The 20916-nt window shown below is 36.5% G+C and overlaps 1 protein-coding gene across 1 annotated transcript in view; it reads left to right on the top strand.

Annotated features, from left to right (window-relative positions):
- The window catches only part of LOC140142688 (dynein axonemal heavy chain 6-like), a 115595-nt gene extending 95080 nt beyond the window's left edge, over nt 1–20515 (top strand). The window contains 16 exon segments of the mRNA XM_072164689.1: nt 27–206; nt 1004–1237; nt 2462–2608; nt 3373–3441; nt 3443–3550; nt 4336–4620; nt 5435–5675; nt 6393–6493; nt 7526–7630; nt 8893–9007; nt 10064–10443; nt 11174–11359; nt 12539–12763; nt 14925–14954; nt 18184–18406; nt 19141–20515. Coding sequence (XP_072020790.1) covers nt 27–206; nt 1004–1237; nt 2462–2608; nt 3373–3441; nt 3443–3550; nt 4336–4620; nt 5435–5675; nt 6393–6493; nt 7526–7630; nt 8893–9007; nt 10064–10443; nt 11174–11359; nt 12539–12763; nt 14925–14954; nt 18184–18406; nt 19141–19244 — 2733 coding nt within the window. The 3' untranslated portion in view covers nt 19245–20515.
- Nucleotides 20516–20916: the final 401 nt, after the last annotated feature.

Genomic DNA, 20916 nt, shown 5'->3' with positions numbered 1-20916 from the left:
TATTTTCAACCATTTTACTACATCAGGTAACATCTGGAGTCATCATGACCCGACTCAAAGAAGCTGAGACAACGGAAGAGAAGATCTCTACAGCTCGAGAGAAGTATCGTGTGGTGGCTACCAGGGGATCCGTCATGTTCTTTGTAGTGGCATCACTGGCGGAGATTGATCCTATGTATCAATTTTCTCTCAAATATTACAAGAATGTGAGTGAATAAAAAATTCTTTGTTTTTAGTATTCTCAGAAGCTATTTGTGATTTCCATTTTTATCTTCTTCAAATTAATCTAACATTAGCGGTTTTAGAAGCCCACAAAGTAGTAATCTTGGATACTGGAGTTATGAATTATGAGAATGGAAAATGGTAAATTTGCAGTTTTTGTGAAGAAGACAGCTTTTATTTAGTGGGAATAAGGTATAGGTTTTCCTAGTGATCATCATTATCATAATCAGTATTGATTTTGTTATCACAAAGCATTGATTTTGTTATCACAAAGCATTGATTTTGTTACAAAGCATTGATTTTGTTATCGCAAAGCATTGATTTTGTTATCGCAAAGCATTGATTTTGTTATCGCAAAGCATTGATTTTGTTATCGCAAAGCATTGATTTTGTTATCGCAAAGCATTGATTTTGTTATCGCAAAGCATTGATTTTGTTATCGCAAAGCATTGATTTTGTTATCGCAAAGCATTGATTTTGTTATCACAAAGCATTGATTTTGTTATCACAAAGCATTGATTTTGTTATCTCAAAGCATTGATTTTGTTATCACAAAGCATTGATTTTGTTATCTCAAAGCATTGATTTTGTTATCACAAAGCATTGTTTTTGTTATCGCAAAGCATTGTTTTTGTTATCACAAAGCATTGATTTTGTTATCACAAAGCATTGATTTTGTTATCGCAAAGCATTGATTTTGTTATCGCAAAGCATTGATTTTACTTTCCTTGTGATTACAAAAATATATTAATACGCACCATTTTGTTACTCCGTTTTGCAGCTTTTCAATCAATGCATAGAAACCAGTGAGAAGAGTGATGACCTTCCCACCAGACTCCAGATCCTCCTAAAGGAATCCACAGTGACAGTGTACTGTAACGTGGCCAGGGGTCTGTTTGAGGTGCATAAGTTAGTCTTCTCATTCATGCTGTGTGCTGATATCATGAGGCAGGGAGAGAAGATCTCAGCTGCAGAGTGGAACTTCTTCCTCAGGGGAGCTGCTGGAGTGGAAGAGGTATGTATCCTTGTGGATCGGAAGGAGGGGCAGCATCAGGGTAAATTGGTAGGAGTGGAGGTAATTTATATGGGGTACAGGGTAGTGTTGGGCGATATCGCGCCCTGCGATATATCATGATATTAGATCCTATCGTGATGACGATATGTAGAAATAGTGACAGGTGATATACTTATACTTGGTCTCCCTCAAGCATTTGGCCAAGACCGACATAATGTTCATGCATAATATAAATGGTGGCGTTTGTGGTGAAATCTTGGAAGTACAGTACAACCTCTCTTATCCGGTCATGATGGGACCAAGCATTGTCCGCATAAGTGAAAAATCCGGATAAGTGAATTATATGTAATACTGCATTGCCTGTCCCAAGTACTGAAATGGTGAGAACAAAAGATTGTTTAAACATGGTGTAATAACACTAAAAGATGGCTTTAGAGTGCTTTTTGCAACATAGATGTCATTCTAAGCATTCAGAGCATGGAATTACCTGTGGTAAATCATCAAAAACATATTTCCCTGTGAAGATTTCACATCTGGATAACAGAGAGATCCATATAAAAGAGGTCCGGATAAGAGGGGTTGGACTGTACTGTAGATTGTACTTACAAATATGGTAGGTGTACAATACACAAATGGATTCATACTGGTTTTAATAACGTTTCGGATATCAAGAAGCTGTTTTGAACGATGGCAGTGGATTGAAGTATGTTTTGTACTTGTTTATTTGTATACTTGTTGCTTCAATGCTTGCCGGGCCGTTTTGGACCCGTATAACAGTGAACTTTCTGATATGGCATGTATGGATAAAAATATCGTCAGATGGCGATATTAGGATATGTTTTTGGCTGCGATCTATGAAAGACTGATGATGTCCAAGCCTATTACAGTGGCACAGCCCCGTGATGGAGGTCAGAGGTCTTAAAAAGGCATGATATTTTACAGCAAAGGACTGAAAATCACTTTCAGCTGCATAACAGTTGTACGACTTTCTTGCACTCCATGAAAATTTCAACAGCTATACAATGTTAGAATTTAAAAGTAAGCAATTGCTTTGTAAACCTGTTGTATACCATAAAATGTTCTCAATTTACCTATGTTTTCATAATCAACCAAATTTCATCAAAAATAGTGCATACCGGACAAAGTCAGTTTATGCTTATTAGTTCTGCATGGAAGGACAATTTGAGTTTTAATCCTTATGTGACTGTTTGTTTCATTTTACAGGAACGTCCAGCAAAGCCTGATGCAGACTGGCTTGATGATACAGTATGGAATACATGCTGTGATTTGGAGGCATCGGTACCGGTATTCAAAGGAATCAAGACTGATATCACAGCTACTCCCATCTACTGCAAGAGTGGCAGGCTTGATGTATGTATATCTACTTTGAATACTTTGGTACTCAGTTATAAGTACAATTGATTCATAAGTTAACCTGAACTGAACTTAACAATGGGTTGTTCCATTTGAATTGCACACCCCCTGTGCAAGATGAAACTGGTATCTCAATTCCTGTTGAATAGTTACTCCCTTCTTTTTTGCTCAGTTTATGGTAAAATGCAGCTGAAAACTAGGAAATTATGTTTGGAATTCCAAAATCTTCCATGCTATTTCTACTGTTTTTGGATGACAAACTGGAATTACTGGAATGGCTAAAACAGAATTTGGTTTAAGTTCCGAAATGTTCCTCATTAGAGAGGAAGGGAGATATGAAAATGGAATGCCCAATATTATAAAAGTTACATAGGTCATATTTTCTTTCAAATAATTAATTCAAATAAAGAGCATTAATCATCAAATAAAGATTTATTATAGAATCATAATCATGTCAATGATTTATTGTGATACTGAAGATGTATGAATTACAAAATGTATGAATCACATTTTAACAATGGTAGAATTTGCACATTTTTAGGCAAGTAAATGGGGTTGTTTGTCATATCTGGAAATTTGCCTACTGTGAGAGCTTTTGAAAGTTAAAATTTTCATTAAATCGTTATTGATCAGAGGTTGTTGGATTATGTTAGTATATTGATTTAATATTTTCCATGTTAGTGTTAATTTTGTGGTAGATTCTACTACAACACTGATATTTGTGAATGTTAAGACAATGAAAACTGTTCTTTTATAATCAGGTGAGGCCAAATCCAGAGAAATATGATGGTTATGGGCCAGAGCCTCCACCGTCGTTCCACCCCAAGAGGAGAAGAACAGGAAGAAGCAAAGGATGATGGGAAACCTAAAGGTCACTGGAATGACAGGTTAACAAGCTTCCAGAAACTGATAATGGTGAAATGCTTCATGAATGAAAAGGTAAGACTGGGTGAGAGTTTAATGTATACTATTTTGCAGAATTCCTTTTACAAGTTAAGCGTACTGCTGATAGTCCAGCGCATATTATTTTCCATAAGATCCTATGCACACTTTCGACGTCGTGTGCGTACTGCGTATACACGATAGTTAACGCATAAAAGAACCTTGCAACAGATTATAGTCTTTGTAAAAGGCATCCAAGAGTAGTTATCCTTAGCAGTGTACCTGAAGGAAATAGCCAGTTTGATTCGTAGCTAATAAAAGTTATCAGCTTGACAAAAAGTTTTACTTGCCTGACGTAATGGAGTCTTATATAAAAGTACCAATAAGTGCTAGTATTTCTACAATTACACCGTTGGTTATCACACCGGTCCAGTCGGTCCATGTGTGAGTGGTCAAGCTTTCGTCAGATGTGTCTCTGAATTGAGACTTCATCAGGTCTCTGACTTCATCAGTTCTGATGAAATCTGAGACACTTCTGACAAAAGCTGGCCCACTCACACAGGGACTGGCTGCACAGGTACTGTGATAACTGACAGGGCACTTGTAGAAATACTATAGCTATTATGAATTCCTGTCAAGAAAGCCTATTTACTTATAAAGCACCAAGTTGATACAATTACAAGTCAGGCTGTCAGTCAAGTATACCAACCCAACACCAAAGTTACCAGCAAATGGTTGTTGGCCTGAAGTTATAGCACATCCCTGGCTATCCTAATGTAAAATGCTGTGGACTTTTAATTGCATTTGTAAGTCTATTAAATGTGTGATTCCTTTCTCCTCAGGTTGTGTTTGCTGTGACAGACTTTGTCAACGAGAACCTTGGCAAGACATTTGTAGAAAGTCCAGCTCAAGATCTTGCCTTGCTCTACAAAGATATGACCTCTTACACGCCACTTGTGTTTGTGCTCAGCACAGGATCAGATCCTATGGGTGCATTCCAGAGATTTGCCAAGGAAAGAGGCTATCTAGAGCGTATAAAGGCTATATCACTTGGTCAGGGGCAAGGACCAGTGGCTGAGAAACTGATTGATGGGGCTACAAAGTCTGGAGATTGGGTCTTCTTACAGGTGAGGATTTTAACCCTCTTCACGTGGGTGTCGACTACAGACGACAAGTTTCAGATTTTCTTTTAAAATTCAACAAATTCAGGATTGTATCTTGTCATGACCATATTTGGAATCAGCATGACAAATGCATTAAAATGAGTACAAACAAGCGTATTATTGGTTCAGTGGTTCTTGAGATAGCTCTTGATATTTTGAGAAAATATCTCACAACTTGGGACTTTTTATATTGACGCCTATATGGCTAGCATACATAGCATTAACAATGGTGCTAATCTGTTTTCAATAGTTAGGAAGTTTTTTTGAAAATCCGGACAGAAAGATGTATTTGTGTACATACAGTACATCTGAGTTTTATTTCAATTTGTTTAATTTTGTGGTGACTCAATATCGGCACCCTTTTTGGAATCCAAATCGATTCTCACAAACTATGTCTGACAAGAATCATGAAGGAATTATTTGATTCTTTGTTGAGTTTTATGCATGCTTTTTTGAGAATCAATCTTGATTTTAGGAGAATTGGTGCAAGAATCTTGTCAAATTTGAACCCTCTTTTATTCCCCTATTATGCTACATGCCTTTCAGAAAAGCCCTTAAAACCTATGACAGAATCAGTGTAATAACATGCACATGGTTAACAATAAATCCAGAATCATGTTTATTTGTTCAATAATACAAGTGGTCAGAATTTTGATTTTGCAAGAAAAATATATTTGAAGTTATTAGCTTTTCAAGTCACAATTATGACTAAACTTTTTGGGCTTGCAAGGGTCAAAACAATCTATATCATAATGTGTGTTATTGTTTTCCCCACCAGAATTGTCACTTGGCGGCATCTTGGATGTTGTCAATGGAGACCCTCATTAAGGATATGGGTGAACCAGGAGCAGAGATCCATGAAGACTTCCGTCTGTTCCTCAGCTCCATGCCGACAACCAAATTCCCTGTGTCAGTATTACAGAACAGTGTCAAAGTCACCAATGAGCCTCCAAAAGGTCTAAGGGCTAACGTTAGGAGAGCATTCTCTGAGATAACTCCTGGATCATTTGAAGATCACAGTAAGTACTGTTTATATTTCTTTTAGCTAACTATTATTTCTTAGTTAACAATTTGTTGCCTAAATAATTTAAATTGGAGCTAACAATCACTACCGCATGATTTGAAGGTTGTTATAAGCTTTGTCAAGCTGTCATTTCTCATAGGTCTATTCCAATAAAAATCTGTCATACCCCAGTGGAAAATTCATGACAAGTCTTCCACAGAGGGAGTATGTGTTTCAAATGGAATTGGCTATACTCTGATCAGCTCGTAATAGGCGGGAGTTATTTGGTTTTTGTTACTTCAATCATGCAATACGCAAATACAGTTCGCGTAGGTGCTGCGCCCAGCTGTATGAATGCCACTGTATATCAATCCACAATGTAAAGAGTCCCGCCGCTTACGAGCTGATCAGAGTATAGGTTAATTTCTCACCCTGTATTTGGCTTTACCTATATCGTCCACTACTGAAGTGAGTATTTCAAAGGAAAGTAATTACCCAATTGTTTATTCTATTTGAAATTGATATGCCCTCTGTGGAAAACTTTTGCTAATATTCCACAGGGGAAGTATGGAATAGACCATTGCTACCAAGTTAGATGGGGGATGCACATATTAAGTGTGATCATTCCTTGTTTTTTGCACCTAATGACTAAATATTTGGACAAATAGAATGCAGATACATAAAGATTGATTTGTATTTATGCTGACTTGTATTGTCATCTTTTCAATTTCAGTTCTTGGTATCAAGTGGCGTAAGATGACATTTGGGTTGTGCTTCTTCCATGCCACCATCCAAGAAAGGAAGAAGTTTGGCCCACTGGGATGGAACATAAAGGTTGGTTTCATGTTATTTTCAATTACATAAATAATATTGACTTTTTGGACTGGAAATAAATGACTCACACACTGTCTGTATGTTACTACTAATATAGAGTTATTATTGTGCAATGCATACAGTGAACGAAAATAATAATGGATGTTGTACTTGGATGAGCTAAACAAGGTTTTCAGTCCTGATCCACTGTTCCTTACATAGACTTCCAGGATCTGCTGGGGCCCTCTAAAGTGTGAGAGCAGTCTTTGTTGAGTAGGAGTCATCATGCAATAATGTTAGGAGTCAGCTCACTAAAGAATGGGAAACCCCAGAATAATGGCCTGCAAAATGTTGGGATCCCGCAAGCCTGCCAAATACTTGGGGTTGCACATGAAAACATGTATGATACAAATTTGATAAATAAAACAAATGAGTGAACTCAGCAATACATAGTGTTTACTTACACAGTAATTGCAATGGTACAGGGTCAGCAAACTCCATACACAGGCAATTCCTTTATGTGTCTTCTTTACATTGGTTCGCTATAAGTTCGGTTGTGACATCAATGTTGTTTTGTGATTGCCACGCAAGCGTGCTGGCAACCGCCCATGAAAGCATACGTGTACACACTTCGCGATTAACTTTACTCGCATAATTTGATGCTGCAGCCAGCGAAAAATGCACATTACCGAACATGAGGTGAACCAAATTATAGTGTGCAGTACAGATTTTTTTATATCTACCCATGGTGCACCTGTGTAGTATCCATATGTTATGAGACAAGATCAAGCAACATGAGGTCAATGTTGTGAAAAGTACAGTTTTAGATTTTCTATCTCATTATGAATTTTTCCTCATGACCTCATTTTTCTCATGACTGACTGATTTAGCTGTGATGGCCTGCGGCCGACATCCATTGACCTTCGGTGCCAACGGATGTTATTTGGATGTTGGAGGAGTCATGTAACCTAGCCCTGTGCGTGGCTATGTAACTGTTTTTTGCTATTTGCTAATATTGTATACATCATTCTGTCTCTGCTTCATTTCATTCAGTATGAGTTCAATGATAGTGATAGAGAGTGTGCATTGGAGAACCTGAAGATGTTCTTAGCAGATGGGGAGATCCCATGGGATGCCTTGATATACATCACTGGCGAGGTACGTAACATTTCTTAGTTTATTTACTTAGATGTCAAGAACACAAGTCCAAATCAGTCAAATTTAAAATGCAACTCGAACCAAATTATGTGCTCAACTACTATTGATTTGATGATTCTTGTCTTTTATATGCAATGAATTTCATCATCCATCGCCTGATATTTACTATATTGAAAAGTTAATAAGCTTTTTAGTATGTTATAGAATGTAAATAAAGTCATGATATACAGCGTGTTTATACTGAGCGTACGGCTTTTTGACCCGCTACTTTCCGGGCACAAAATACCGATCATAATCCGACCACTGTTACCCAGCTTGTTTCTACTGAGTCCAGAAAGCCGTGTCTCGCACGATGCACAGCATTTTTTTCCTGTAAACCGGAAGTACGGAAAACAGATTTGACGGTTGTATCCTAAATTTAAATGTCCACGCATGGCAGCTCATGGCATATGACCTACAATCACAATTTAGTGTTTTCGTAAAATCCAAATTGCATTAATTTACCAGTGGATCTAGTAAGTGGCTATTATGATAATTAATTTACAGCCAAAATATAACCAACTCATTAACTATAAAGAAGTAGGCCTAGACTAAGTAAAGTCATATCCATTTTACTTCATCAAGTTCATGCGAGTCACACATGTGGCCAGTGTATATAATATCTGAAAGAACTACATTATAGGCCTAGACCCCTACTGTACAAGTAGAATATAAAAGCTCATAAATCGCGTTATTTTTGCAACACGCATGACCTCGACCCGCAACCGATCACACGGCTCGTTTCTACTGCGCGGATTACACGCTTTGACCGGCATGATCCACCTCAAGAGGTGGATCACGAAAGGCGAGCACATGACCTGGCATGACACGGCAACCGATTACCCAGATCGTTTCTACTGGGCTTGTTACCCGGTATGACCCGGCACGGCACGGCATGGCACGGAATTTGGCCCTCAGTAGAAACATGCAGATAGATGCATTTGTAGGATTGTACAGATCAAAGATTGTTTGACTAACAAATCCAGTAATACTCACAAATATTTAAGACATTCGCTATCTTGGATGATGTTTTTCTCAATATGACCACTTGGGTCCATTGCTCTTCCCGCCAGATTTTCCAGCATTTCTGGTGATGAAAATTTTATTTGATATAAACAAAACTGCTTTAAAGTATTAAGAGTAAGTCTGAAGTCCAGTATTGTGACAATACTAGGTAGATATGATATCATGGCAATTGATTATCAAATTGTATCCATTTTCAGATCACATATGGTGGACGTGTAACCGATGCTTGGGATCAACGTTGCCTGCGTACAATCTTGAGGCGGTTCTTCCAACCCACAACGCTAGAATCTGGCTACAAATATTCAGAATCGGGTAAGAAAACTGGTTGTGGTTGGTTTGGAATCCATTGTACTCATATCATTGAGGCTTTTCCAAAGGAGGACTGGCATTTTATCAAGGATACTGGAGTCTTTTTATAATATAGGACAAGCCACTTGTTTGCTTAACTGAAGTCAGTTGTTGATCTTGTTAACAGACCAGCAGAAGACCCTAGACTTGGATCAAGACTTAGTGTCATACAACGTAGCACAGCGGTTCCCAAACTTGTTTATAAGCAACCCAATTTTTGCCTAAGATATTTGTCGCAACCCATAAACTATTATTATAGTGGTATATTTCCACAGATATCTAGGGAAATAGGTGAGACCAAAGATTTACTCTTCCAGCTTACTAAACTTACTGTGGTTTTGTTGATATTTACATTTACAATGCTAGCTTTGTGATTTTGTTTCATAAGGGTTTTGCTTGTGACCCTTTTTAAAATGGCCTGTGACCTCTAAAAGGGTCGCGACCCACATTTGGGAACCGCTGGTGTAGGAGTTCTAATTTGCAGTTTGATACTTACTTAATGCCAGTCATTCTCCAAAATTTCACTTGTTACCTACCATGCAGTTTGAATACATAACTTCTGTTCTTGGAGTAACCATATTAGAGTGGTTGCAAGCCCCATCCATAATCATAACCCTAACTTCTTAACCCTAATCCTTACTCTAACCCTAATCCTTACTCTAACCCTAAAACCTAACCCTAACCCAAATCTCTTTGGGTGGCGGCTTTTACCATGTTCATTTGTAAAATATTCCAAATGAGAATCATCAAGAAGTGCAAGTAGCATAAATGGGCTATTCCAGTTGAAATCCATATACCCCTTATGGTGACTCCATTTGAAATGTACACGTCCCATTGTGGTAGAATAAGGTCATGTCTTCCATAGATATCCAGTATCATATGAAATTCTTACTATGCTATTATTTTTAACAATTTGTGGTTGATTTCTAGGTATTTGAAAAGTTGTTAAGAAAGAGTAATCTTTTAACCAAGTGTGTTGTTGCCATGTATAGCTAACTATGATACATTGTATCGTTGCAGGTATTTACTACTCTCCTGACATGGACACACTCGCGGAATTCCGCGAGTACATCGTAAATCTACCCGTCATAGATGAACCAGAAATCTTTGCCATGCACGACAACGCCAACATCACATTCCAGCGCCAAGAAACGATGTCACTCATCAACACCATCCTAGAAGTCCAGCCTCGTATGGCCAGCGCAGGTGGGGGTAAAACTAACGATGAGATCGTCTATGAGCTGGCCGATAGCATCTTGACCAGGTTGCCGGATATGCTGGATATCGACCTGGCATTCCAGTCCATGTTTGAGCCGGATGACAAAGGTCGGCTGAACTCGTTGACCACTGTGTTGTGTCAAGAGGTCGTTAGGTTCAACAAACTTCTGAAAGTTATCAAGGTTAGTGTTTACTAATTATGAGATAATTGGGCTATTCTGGTTGAAATCCATATACCCCTGTGGAAGATGTGACCTATTAGTCTCCTACACAGGGAGCGTGAATTACAAATGGGGTTACCTGAATGGATGAGTCCATTTGAAATCTACACTATATGTGTGGGAGATTAAGGTCATGTCTTCCATAGGGGGTGTATGGGTTTTAACTGGAATAGCATAATCTGAGCAGAAGGGGAAGATATCTACACTCAGGGTTGCCAAATCTTTGATTTGGTAGCCCAATTGGGCGACTTTTTAAAATTTTCCCCGCACCTTATAACAATTACCTGTCCCATAGAAACCAATGGTTATGAAAAAAAATTTGGTGACTTTTCAGCATTGGCTCCTGCGACTTCCGGTAGTTTCATGCCCCATAGAAACTGGATGGTTAAGAGAAAATTGGGTGACTTTTCAATTATTTGACCTGTGATTTACGCTGAAATGTTTTAGCAACCCTGGCTACACACATACATACTACACAAACAAACACCACTACTTGTACCCCTGTTTATTTTGCATGTCAACTGTGGACATACAACTGCCAAACATGGATACACATGCAGCAACATACTGTTAACATTTTTTATTGACTACCTTGGGACTAAAATAGTGAGGACTTTCTTTTTTCATTATGTTTATTTCAAATATGCAACTTTCAAGTTCACTAAACATCCATATCTTTATGTTTGTTTAGACATCTATGCGTACCATCCAAAAAGCCATCAAAGGTTTGGTGGTGATGTCTGAGGAGCTGGAGAGAGTCTACCATAGCTTCTTGAATAACCATGTGCCAGATCTGTGGTCTAACTCTGCATACCCATCTCTCAAACCACTGGCTACCTGGGTCAAAGATTTACAGCTACGTGTTGGATTTATTGGGGTAAGTAGTGGGAATTAGCTGAAGCTTTCCTTTTAATTATTGGTTAATAACTGCGCATCGAAGGGAATGTTAAGCCGTCTTTCCTGTGTACAGAGAACCATATCCAATATTGAATTTCCAATACCCAATATTGAATTTCCAATATCCAATATCCAATATTGAATATCCAATATTGAATATCCAATATCAAACATTGAGTATCCATACCTGTACATGTATCTCACAGCCAATTTCGAAAAAAGTAGGGTGTTAACCCTTGACTGTTCCCAACACATCCCTTTGTCAAAATGGACCCCAATGAAAATAAGCTTCAATATAGGCTTTCTTGGGTTATCCAGGGATGTCAAATCTCCCCAAAAATCAAATCAAATCAGTTGTTTAGATGCCATTGTGAGAAATCTAAACATTTTGCCTTTACAACTGAGGGGTATTTTGTGGTTTAAAGCAAATTTTCAGATTTTTCATGATGCCCGACATAACTGATGAAAAGTTTTGAACCTAATTCATGACAAGATTTTATTCTATGAAATTTGTAAAAATACAAATTTTTAACAACTTACATATTGCCCATCAAAAAATGGAACCGATTAGAACGGACTTACACATTACAGCAGCGAGAAAACCCAGTATGTACCAATATGGTGGTTGCACGAGCGTGAACTGTTCTGTCCCATAGGATGCGTGCATGAGGAAGTCATTGTACCGCTGCGTAATCCCTCCCCACATCACACATGGAGGTCATTGATGGATATCTATAATCTCTGGGTGTTTTGTGAGTGGATCAGCTAACAGGCGAATGGATATCAATAACATCTGCATTTGATTTCACCTACAAACATGGATTTTGAGTCCACGCTTATGTAGTGAAAAACCACACATAGCGAAATGTGGACGTCCACGATCGGAAGACAGTGGCAGAGGGTGCTATTATACAGCATAATGTTACATATGGGTAGGGATCTCTATCATAGGTGCAATACCAGATCCATGGTTAGTTGATTAATTATTAGTTGGGGTAATCACTCACATGACGTAATCAAAAAGGAATATCCCGAATGTTAAGATTTCATTACAGCTTCAGCATCTGCTGAAGACACTAGTTGACCTAGCATAAATGTTCAGGGTGAGCGAAAAATAGTGTAGTGTTGAAGTTAAAGTCATTATTCTTCTTTTTTGCAGCATTGGATAGAGCATGGACTGCCTAAATCCTACTGGCTGTCAGGATTCTTTTTCCCGCAAGGTTTTCTCACAGGCACCTTACAGAACCACGCCCGCAGATATGACTATCCAATCGATCAGCTAAGCTTCCATTTCCACGTCATACCGCACTACAGAGACCAGGCAGATGTCGCTGCGCAGCAGGAGACATTGTCATTTGGTCAGACCACTGATTCTGACAAGGAGGTAGGTTTAAAATGGATGCATATTATTGAGGATAGATTTAGTGAATGACCGCATGCTATTTATCACTGCATGTACTAAAATATTAGAAACAGGGCTGTTAACTTTTTGGAATTGCTTGGCGTGAGAGTACTGTTGAACAGTTGTGTACCGGGACTGAATTATTGTTTGCCGATTGATTATTTGAGCAAGGGCACTCAAGAATCTAAAAAGTGGGGGAGGGGGAGGGACAAAAATTTATTCTGATGATGCATGAGATTTTGAGATTTACTACCTTGGCATGAGATTTATTACCTTGACATGAGATTTTACTACCTTGGCGTGAGAAAGTGCCCAAATGTGTGAGTCTCACGCTCATTGTGTGAGAGTTGACAGCCCTGATTAGAAAGAATGTAATTTGCATACACTGTTCATTTGTCATCTGTTTTTGTAAAACATGAGCCTATTTGAGTATAATTTCATTCAGAATATAAACATTTCATTTTGTACAAAATTCATCTGTTAAATGAGCTTGCATGTGTAGATATGTTATGTATGCATGTTATCAGTATACCAAATGTAGTATCATCATCTGATTAGTTAATTGCATTTATGGATCACATAGCATAGCAAGAGTCATAATTTCATCAGCATCATTAAAAGTATCAGATGTGTTAATGTTTTCAAAAGTGAACAACATCGTTATTGTAGAATAATGTATTTATCAATATTTGTTTTTGGCTTGATTTAAAAGACTATAACTAGTAGTTTTGTTCTCTTTCAGTGTGCCGGTGCATAAATAATATCACCAGCTTTATATATTCTGTAATCATACTTTTAACCATTCATTGTGTCTAAAAACTTGCCCTAACCATTTGATGTTTTGGAAATGGGATATTCCAGTTGAAATCCATACACCCCATGGAAGAAATGACTGTAATCTTGCACACAGGGAGTGTGGATTTCATATGGAGTCACCAATTCAGGTATACACCATATGAAATTCACACTCCCTATTTGGAAGATTAAGGTCATGTCTTCCATTGGGGTAGTATGTATTTCAACTGGAATAGCCCAATTGGTAAGGGCTAACTGTGTCTATCCTCTGTCTATTTGTCTGTCATTATTATTCCCTGTCTTTCATCTTTTAATACTATAAACAGAAACCAGCTAAGACAGCCAGCCAGATCATAGAATGTGTCTGTGTCAACAATACTGTAAGGACATTTTACTTAGGATTTTTGGTTTTGTCAAATTACATAGTTGCATTTGTCAAAGAAATAAGCAAGACTTTTTTAAAACATTTTAAATTGTTGTTGTTAACAGTTGAATTTGTTGCAAATAATTTTGCAAAGGTTTTTGAGTTCTTAACAGTGTGAAATTTTATTGTTACATTTGGCAAATAATTATGCAATAATTTTTCATATCTTAATTCTGTTGAACACATGGGTTTCCAATTTGATTGCCTTGAGAGGATCTGAGAAGGTAGGTAGGTTATAGGGGAAAATACATTCATACTGAGACTTTGGTAAGGATTGATTCAAATTATTAGCTACGGTTAATTTGAACTGAATTGAAACTGGTTTCCTCAAACTTCTCTAGTTCATTAAGCTACCACATGTAATCTGATCTCCTATATCTGTCTTGTCATTACCCTGTTCTTAATTTATTAATTTTTTTCATGTTCATGTGTTGAATTACGTATTTGTCGCATAGTTTTACATATTCCATTGGGCTAATCCAATTAAAATCCACACACACACCCATGGAAGATTTGGAAATATCTTCCACAGGGGGAGTATAAATTTCCAAAGGAATTAGCACATTAATGAACTCTATTTGAAACTCACCTTCCCTCTGTGGAAGATTCATGTTGAATTTTCTTAGAGGGGGCATGAAATTCAAATGGAGCTGCCCAATGTGTTCATTCCATTTGAAATTCATACTCCCTCACTCAAAGATATTTCTAACATCTTTTGCAGGGGTAGTGTGGACTTTAAATGGAATAGCCCATAGGACTGAATTGAGAGTAACTAACTATTTTCCCTCCAATCATCAAAAATCAATTTTGTTTTCATGAGTAATAGTATTTCATGCAATCATCCATTCATTCATATGCCATCATTTTTGTATCTTTTTTACCCGCTTTCAATCATATTTCCACATAAAAATTATCATGGTACAGAAATGTGAAACGCCTTCAGAGGAACGCGAAGTAAGTAGTTTGCTAGTCGCATATTTCAGCACCCAAAACTTGAAGCACAATATCACTCTCTTTTATCACAGCATTAGTAATTTGGTGGCGGTACATTCTAGTATAGTATATTGGTCAATTTGTGGGATGAAATTTTGATAAGTTTTGTCATATATTAATGACATTTTGTCGATGAAAGCGTATGTTCAAATAAATAAATCTAAATCTAAATCTAACCCTAATTAAACAAATTTGATCAGAAAGTATATAGATCAAGTGGGTCTGATAATGAGAAGTTTCAAATTCTTGAAAAAATAGTGAAATAGTTATTGTTTAAAGCTTTTATACAAACTCTATCAAAATGATTGGAACAGGATATGTGATATTTTCAAAACAATGTTAAAAAATAATATAAAATTGCTAATAATTTTAGTTCTTTTGTACTAATAGAGAGGGCATATGTGAACTTAATGATCTGATAATCTGAAGCCAATATGATGTTGCATCTGGGAGCTATTATTTAAATGTGACATGATCTGGTCCATAGGCGCCAAAGGTGGCAAATTTGAAACTGAGATAAAGGTAAAAATATGGAGTAAAAAACAATAAAATACATAAGAAATGAGACATCAAAAAACTTCATAACTTTAGAACCAAGTATGCTAGACCTTTGATGTTTTCAGTAAATGATAGCCTATTTATTGTATGTATAATGTAATAATTACAGTAACTCAATTTTCAAAAAAGCTTCCTTTGGCCCCCATGGGCCAGATCGTGTCACAAATGAACATGGATGCGTTCATAAAAAAATTGAGCCTAAGTAGGTACATAACGTAATGTAAAAATTCTGCAAAAACAACAAGTCAAAGTTCAAATCATTTTGATACAGTTTGTTATATATGACATGTTTCTTGATTGTCACGTAGGGCAAGAATCAACATTGATTGATTATTGTTTGATAATTTTGGCATATTTTTACTTTCCCTTTACCCAATTTCTCTTTTACCTTGACTATATCAAGCAAATTAAAAAGCATCATCAGGAAAACCCCATATTCCTTAACTTATTTCCTTTTAAAAAATGTATAGTTTTATATACTTTGGACATACAATTAAGAAATAATGATGCTCGAAAAGGTCCATGTTCTCTCCCAATACTCTGGCCTTAAGTGCAGGCAAAACTGATCAAATAGTATAAATAAAAGCAGCACCCTCAAGTGCCTTTTACTACATAATAACGATGAAAAAGGCACATTTTTGATTGAAAAAATAGCAGAATTATCTCCAAACATGGTTGATTCATGCCAAGACACTTGGTTTAAGTACTCTAATGGTGTATGGGTGTCTGTCTGCAAATTTTGCACATTTTTGTACAAGGTAAGGTATTGGTTTTAATGCACTTTGGGGTTTATTCTGTCAATGGTAATAAGCAATTTCTTTTACTCTATATTTTTTGCACAGTTAAAAATTGGAATTTTTATGTGTGTTCTGTTCTGTATATTTTTAATTTCATTTATAGACTCACTTTTCATTACATGGTTTGTTATCAAAAACATCATGAAAGGGAGGTGTGTTGCCTAACAGGTTTTGATAGCAAAATCAATTGAAAAAGGTTATTTTTAATCACAACATGAGAAAATGGGATTCTGCAACTTATGTCAAGTTCAGATGTAAAAATCAAAATGCCCATTTCTCTCAATTTGAGATATAGGCAAATATTAACTGGTCAAATATAAAGACAATAATGATAAAATATGGACTTCTGTTTTTGGCAGAGAAGAACGGCAGTTGTTTACATTTTGAGAGCGTGCAGAGCGTAATCACAGAAGTAGGGCTGAATCAATTGTCTGACAATCATAGCAACAAACCGATAATCTGATTGGCCGATTATGCATTATGACATTGGTCGGCGCAGATCGGCGCCCTTGAAGAAAACTCAAAGCTCTGTGTATTTCGCTCATTAACAGGGTGCTCACATCAATCTGCGCAAATGACTGCCGTCCTTTTGTGAAACCAACTACAGGTAAATTAAAGTCATTCTTGGCCAAGATCGAACACTATGAACGCTAGTGGCTCCTCAGTGAACACACACGCAGATAGCGCGGTACAGAAGAAAGCATACACACGCCTTACATTGCGTACACGCTTATAGGACGCTACATGGATCATGTTCCAGTTTGGCCAAGAAATACTTAATTTACCTGTAGGTCCGATCACATTTTCAAAAAAATTTCCTTAGAATTTTTTTGAAAATGGTGTTTATCAGTTTTTGCATCTGAACCCTTGATATATAAAAAGTTTATGTTTTTTTATGAAGAATGGAAACTGAGTCTATAAGTTAATTGAAAATACAATTTCAGTTTATGGATTTAAAAAAATGTATGAGACAAAAGAATTAACCTTGATTTTACTTTGCATATCTTTTGCACTGATTTTTTAAAATATATTTTGCTTCTTAAAATAACAAGTTCAATGTTAACAGCAGTAGCACTGGAAATAAAATTATTTAGGAACAGGGTAGGGGCAAACTTGCATTAAAATGTCCAAAATGCACTTGAAATTTGCACCAATCTCATTATGTGAGATGAGAAATTACTATATTTTGAGAGGCATAAAAGCCTGGAATAAAATGTTGAATTTTCTTTCTGGTGTAGCAACTGCTAATTCGGCTATCTTACCATATTTCTGTTATACAATTTGCCTTGCAGTTTGCTAAATACGTATAATAACAATTTCTAAGTATTACTAACCCTGCACAGTTGCACAGCAATTATATAAGCTCCATTGGTTTAATCTATTATTTTTTATTGTTTAATAATTTTATAATTGCCACTTGAGCAAGTTAAGAGTTAAGCAGTCCACATAAATGAATTGTAAAAATAGAAGGATTTGAATTTTTTAGATATTTCTGTTTATCAGAAAAGCTATGTACACTTGAGCATAGAGGAATCTGATTTTATTGACACAATTCCTAATTCAAATTTAGATTCATAAAGGGCATACTTCTGGATATTATAAGAAATTCCAATTACACCTGTACAGTATATTCTATATACACTTATTTTTTTTTTCCAATCAATTAATTTGACACCAAGACAGCTGAAGGGTGGCAATCTCTTTTGTGATTCTTGTCATTCAGATAGAAAACACAGCTGTCAAGAAGATTGAAACTTTTCACTTTTGATATTAGTTTATCATTTCCATGCCTCATTTCTCCTTCCTCATAATCTTTCATCTGGTTCCACCCTCAGTTACCGACCGTGAAAGATGGTGTCCTTGTTCACGGTCTCTTCATGGACGCTTCCCGATGGGATGATGATACAATGACACTAGCAGACCCTCGCTTTGGCCAGATGAATCCTCCTCTACCAGTGATGCATATGGAACCTGAGATGAATTTCAAGCCTGATCCTGGAGATTATATTGCTCCATTATATAAGACTGGCCTCAGGGCTGGTACACTTTCAACTACAGGTATGTCAAGGATCATTGTTTTAATAGTCCAGAGGTTCCAATCAGTGGGCCATGACCTAAAATGGGATCACAACCTCAAAACTTATCGGGTCACAAGCCTACGAAGTATGGCTGCAAGCTTACAAGAAATGGAGCCACATTATAAAATGGGTTGGGAGCCCTATCCTATTATGTTTCTCTCAAGATAACAGTGACAACAACATACATGCCATGCTATTTTGACAGGAAGATGTGTAAATCATTCTCTATGTTGTTCTTTATTAAATGTGGTCATCAGGTAGCCATGTCCTGGACCCATCAAAGTTTGACTTCTGCTCTTGTCTGTTAGCATCACTTGTCCGGTTGTTAATCTGAGTTTCTTAAATCTCACTTAATAGCACTCATTAAACACAACTTTTAAATTTAAAAAGGGTCGCAGAACAACAAAAATAGTTTTAGTTTTGAAATGCTGGTAGGCAAGTGGATAAAAAATATGCATGATCCCTGAGACCCATGTATGCATACGTACAACATGTATTGAATTGGCAGTAAACTGAGGATCCTAAAAAGGTTACAATTTCCAACCGAAAGTCTTGAAAGGCTGGTTTGTTGTTCTCCTGTAGGAAATCCCAGTCACAATATCATTTAAGATACAATTTGACACTCCTGGTAAACATCCAAGAATGGGTGTCAAAATTAAAAAGTTAGAAGTGAGCCAGAAAATTAATCAATAAACTTTTGTTGAATTTTTGCAGGTCATTCCACAAACTTTGTTGTAGCAGTCCACCTGCCATCTCAACAGCCACAGGATTACTGGATATCAAAGGGCGCTGCACTTCTAACTATGACTAATGTATAAGGAATAATTCTATTATCATACGTACGTGTGTAAATCAATGAACTTTAGAGGGCTTGTACTTAGGCTACTATGGTAAATGACAGAGATTTGTATATAATGATGCCCTGCTAATTCAGACTAATATTTAAATGTATACATTCAATGATACATAATGTGTCAATTAAGTACAGAGGGCTTGTACTTAGGCCACTATGGTAAGGAATACAGAATTGTATATAATGTATTATACAATTTGAATATACAGGTTTGCATTGATATTTAAACATTATTCAAAGAATAAGTTCATGTTGAAGAAAAAATATGGAAGAGGACAAATAAGGAAAACTATGTTGTACTAATTGTTTGCAGAGAGTGCAGACTGAGTTACCTTTGGTATTTTTAATTGATACCAAATAAATATTATAAACGTATAAACATATATAAAGATATTTTCAGTTAAATTGTAAGATAAATGTACTTGTTTAAAAGGAGTAATGTCAGAAAACTATTGTACAGAAAGAATTAGTTTTTTGGCAAAAGTGTATATTTTAAGATGTAATGCCTAGATGTAGTTTATCTTCCTGATCTGGGTGTGTGTGTATATTGAATACAAAATATAATGAGCAGCATTAAGGTCAGTCTTAACCCTAGAATTATGGAAACATCATCATAACTTCGGGCATCATAACTGTAAAATTGTTGGTCTAAAGTCTATAAAAGTATACATTTTTAGGATGGCAAAGACTTGATGAATCCATCTGTGAGGTCAAATTTGGGCAAAAATGCTTAGTTTTGGAGAAAATCACCAAAAAGACATGTTTTTTGATCCAGATTTTTTCGGGCAACATAACAAAAAAATCTTCAGAACTGAGCATTTGCTCAAATTTGACCTCACAGATGGGTTCATCAAGTCTTTGCCATTCTAAATATATACTTTAGACCAATGATTTAGAAGTTATGAGACCCAAAAGTATCCATAATTGCAGGGTTAAGACCAACCTTAAAGTAGTGTGTGTATGATAAAGCAATAGTTTACATTGTGACATGCACATGTATGTGACATGTCCTTGCAGAGCCACTTATTTTTAATGAGGAATGTGATGCATAATTTCTATATAATATTTTTAATTGGGAAAGCTATCATAACTATTTATTTGTTAATGTAAATAGTAATGACGTTTATTATGTAAATTTATGCGATGTATCTTTATCAAATTGGTCATACTATGCAGAGTGCACTAAGAGAAATTGGGCTATTCCTGTTGAAAATCACACTCCCTGCATGGAAGATTGAGGTCATGTCTTTCATAGGGGGTGTATGGATTTGAACTGGAATAGCCTGTTGAAATCCATCTAAATGCAATATTTTCAGCAGGTCCATAATGTAAATAACTAAATTATACTATGTAAAGGCCAAGCAAAAGATATCCATAGTGTGTAAGGGATGAAATAAAAACTCGACTGGCGGGATGACCGCCGGTTCCGCCCGGTTTCCATTGTTTAGAACATCCGCCAGTGCGAATTTTGATTGCATCCCTAAACGCATGTACCGGATTCGTTCCATAACTGCCCATGCTCCTATAAGGACCCATCCAGTGACTTTACAACAAGCAAACTGTGATATTAGTTTATTAATTGCCTGTGCAAATCTGAATTATGGTCTGAAACATTGATGATGATGATGATGGATGAA

The sequence above is a fragment of the Amphiura filiformis genome, chromosome 20 (genome assembly GCF_039555335.1).
Source record: "Amphiura filiformis chromosome 20, Afil_fr2py, whole genome shotgun sequence".
In the NCBI taxonomy this organism is placed as follows: domain Eukaryota; kingdom Metazoa; phylum Echinodermata; class Ophiuroidea; order Amphilepidida; family Amphiuridae; genus Amphiura; species Amphiura filiformis.
The sequence above is the reverse complement of the archived record's forward strand: the minus strand, read 5'-3'. Positions and strand labels throughout refer to the sequence as shown.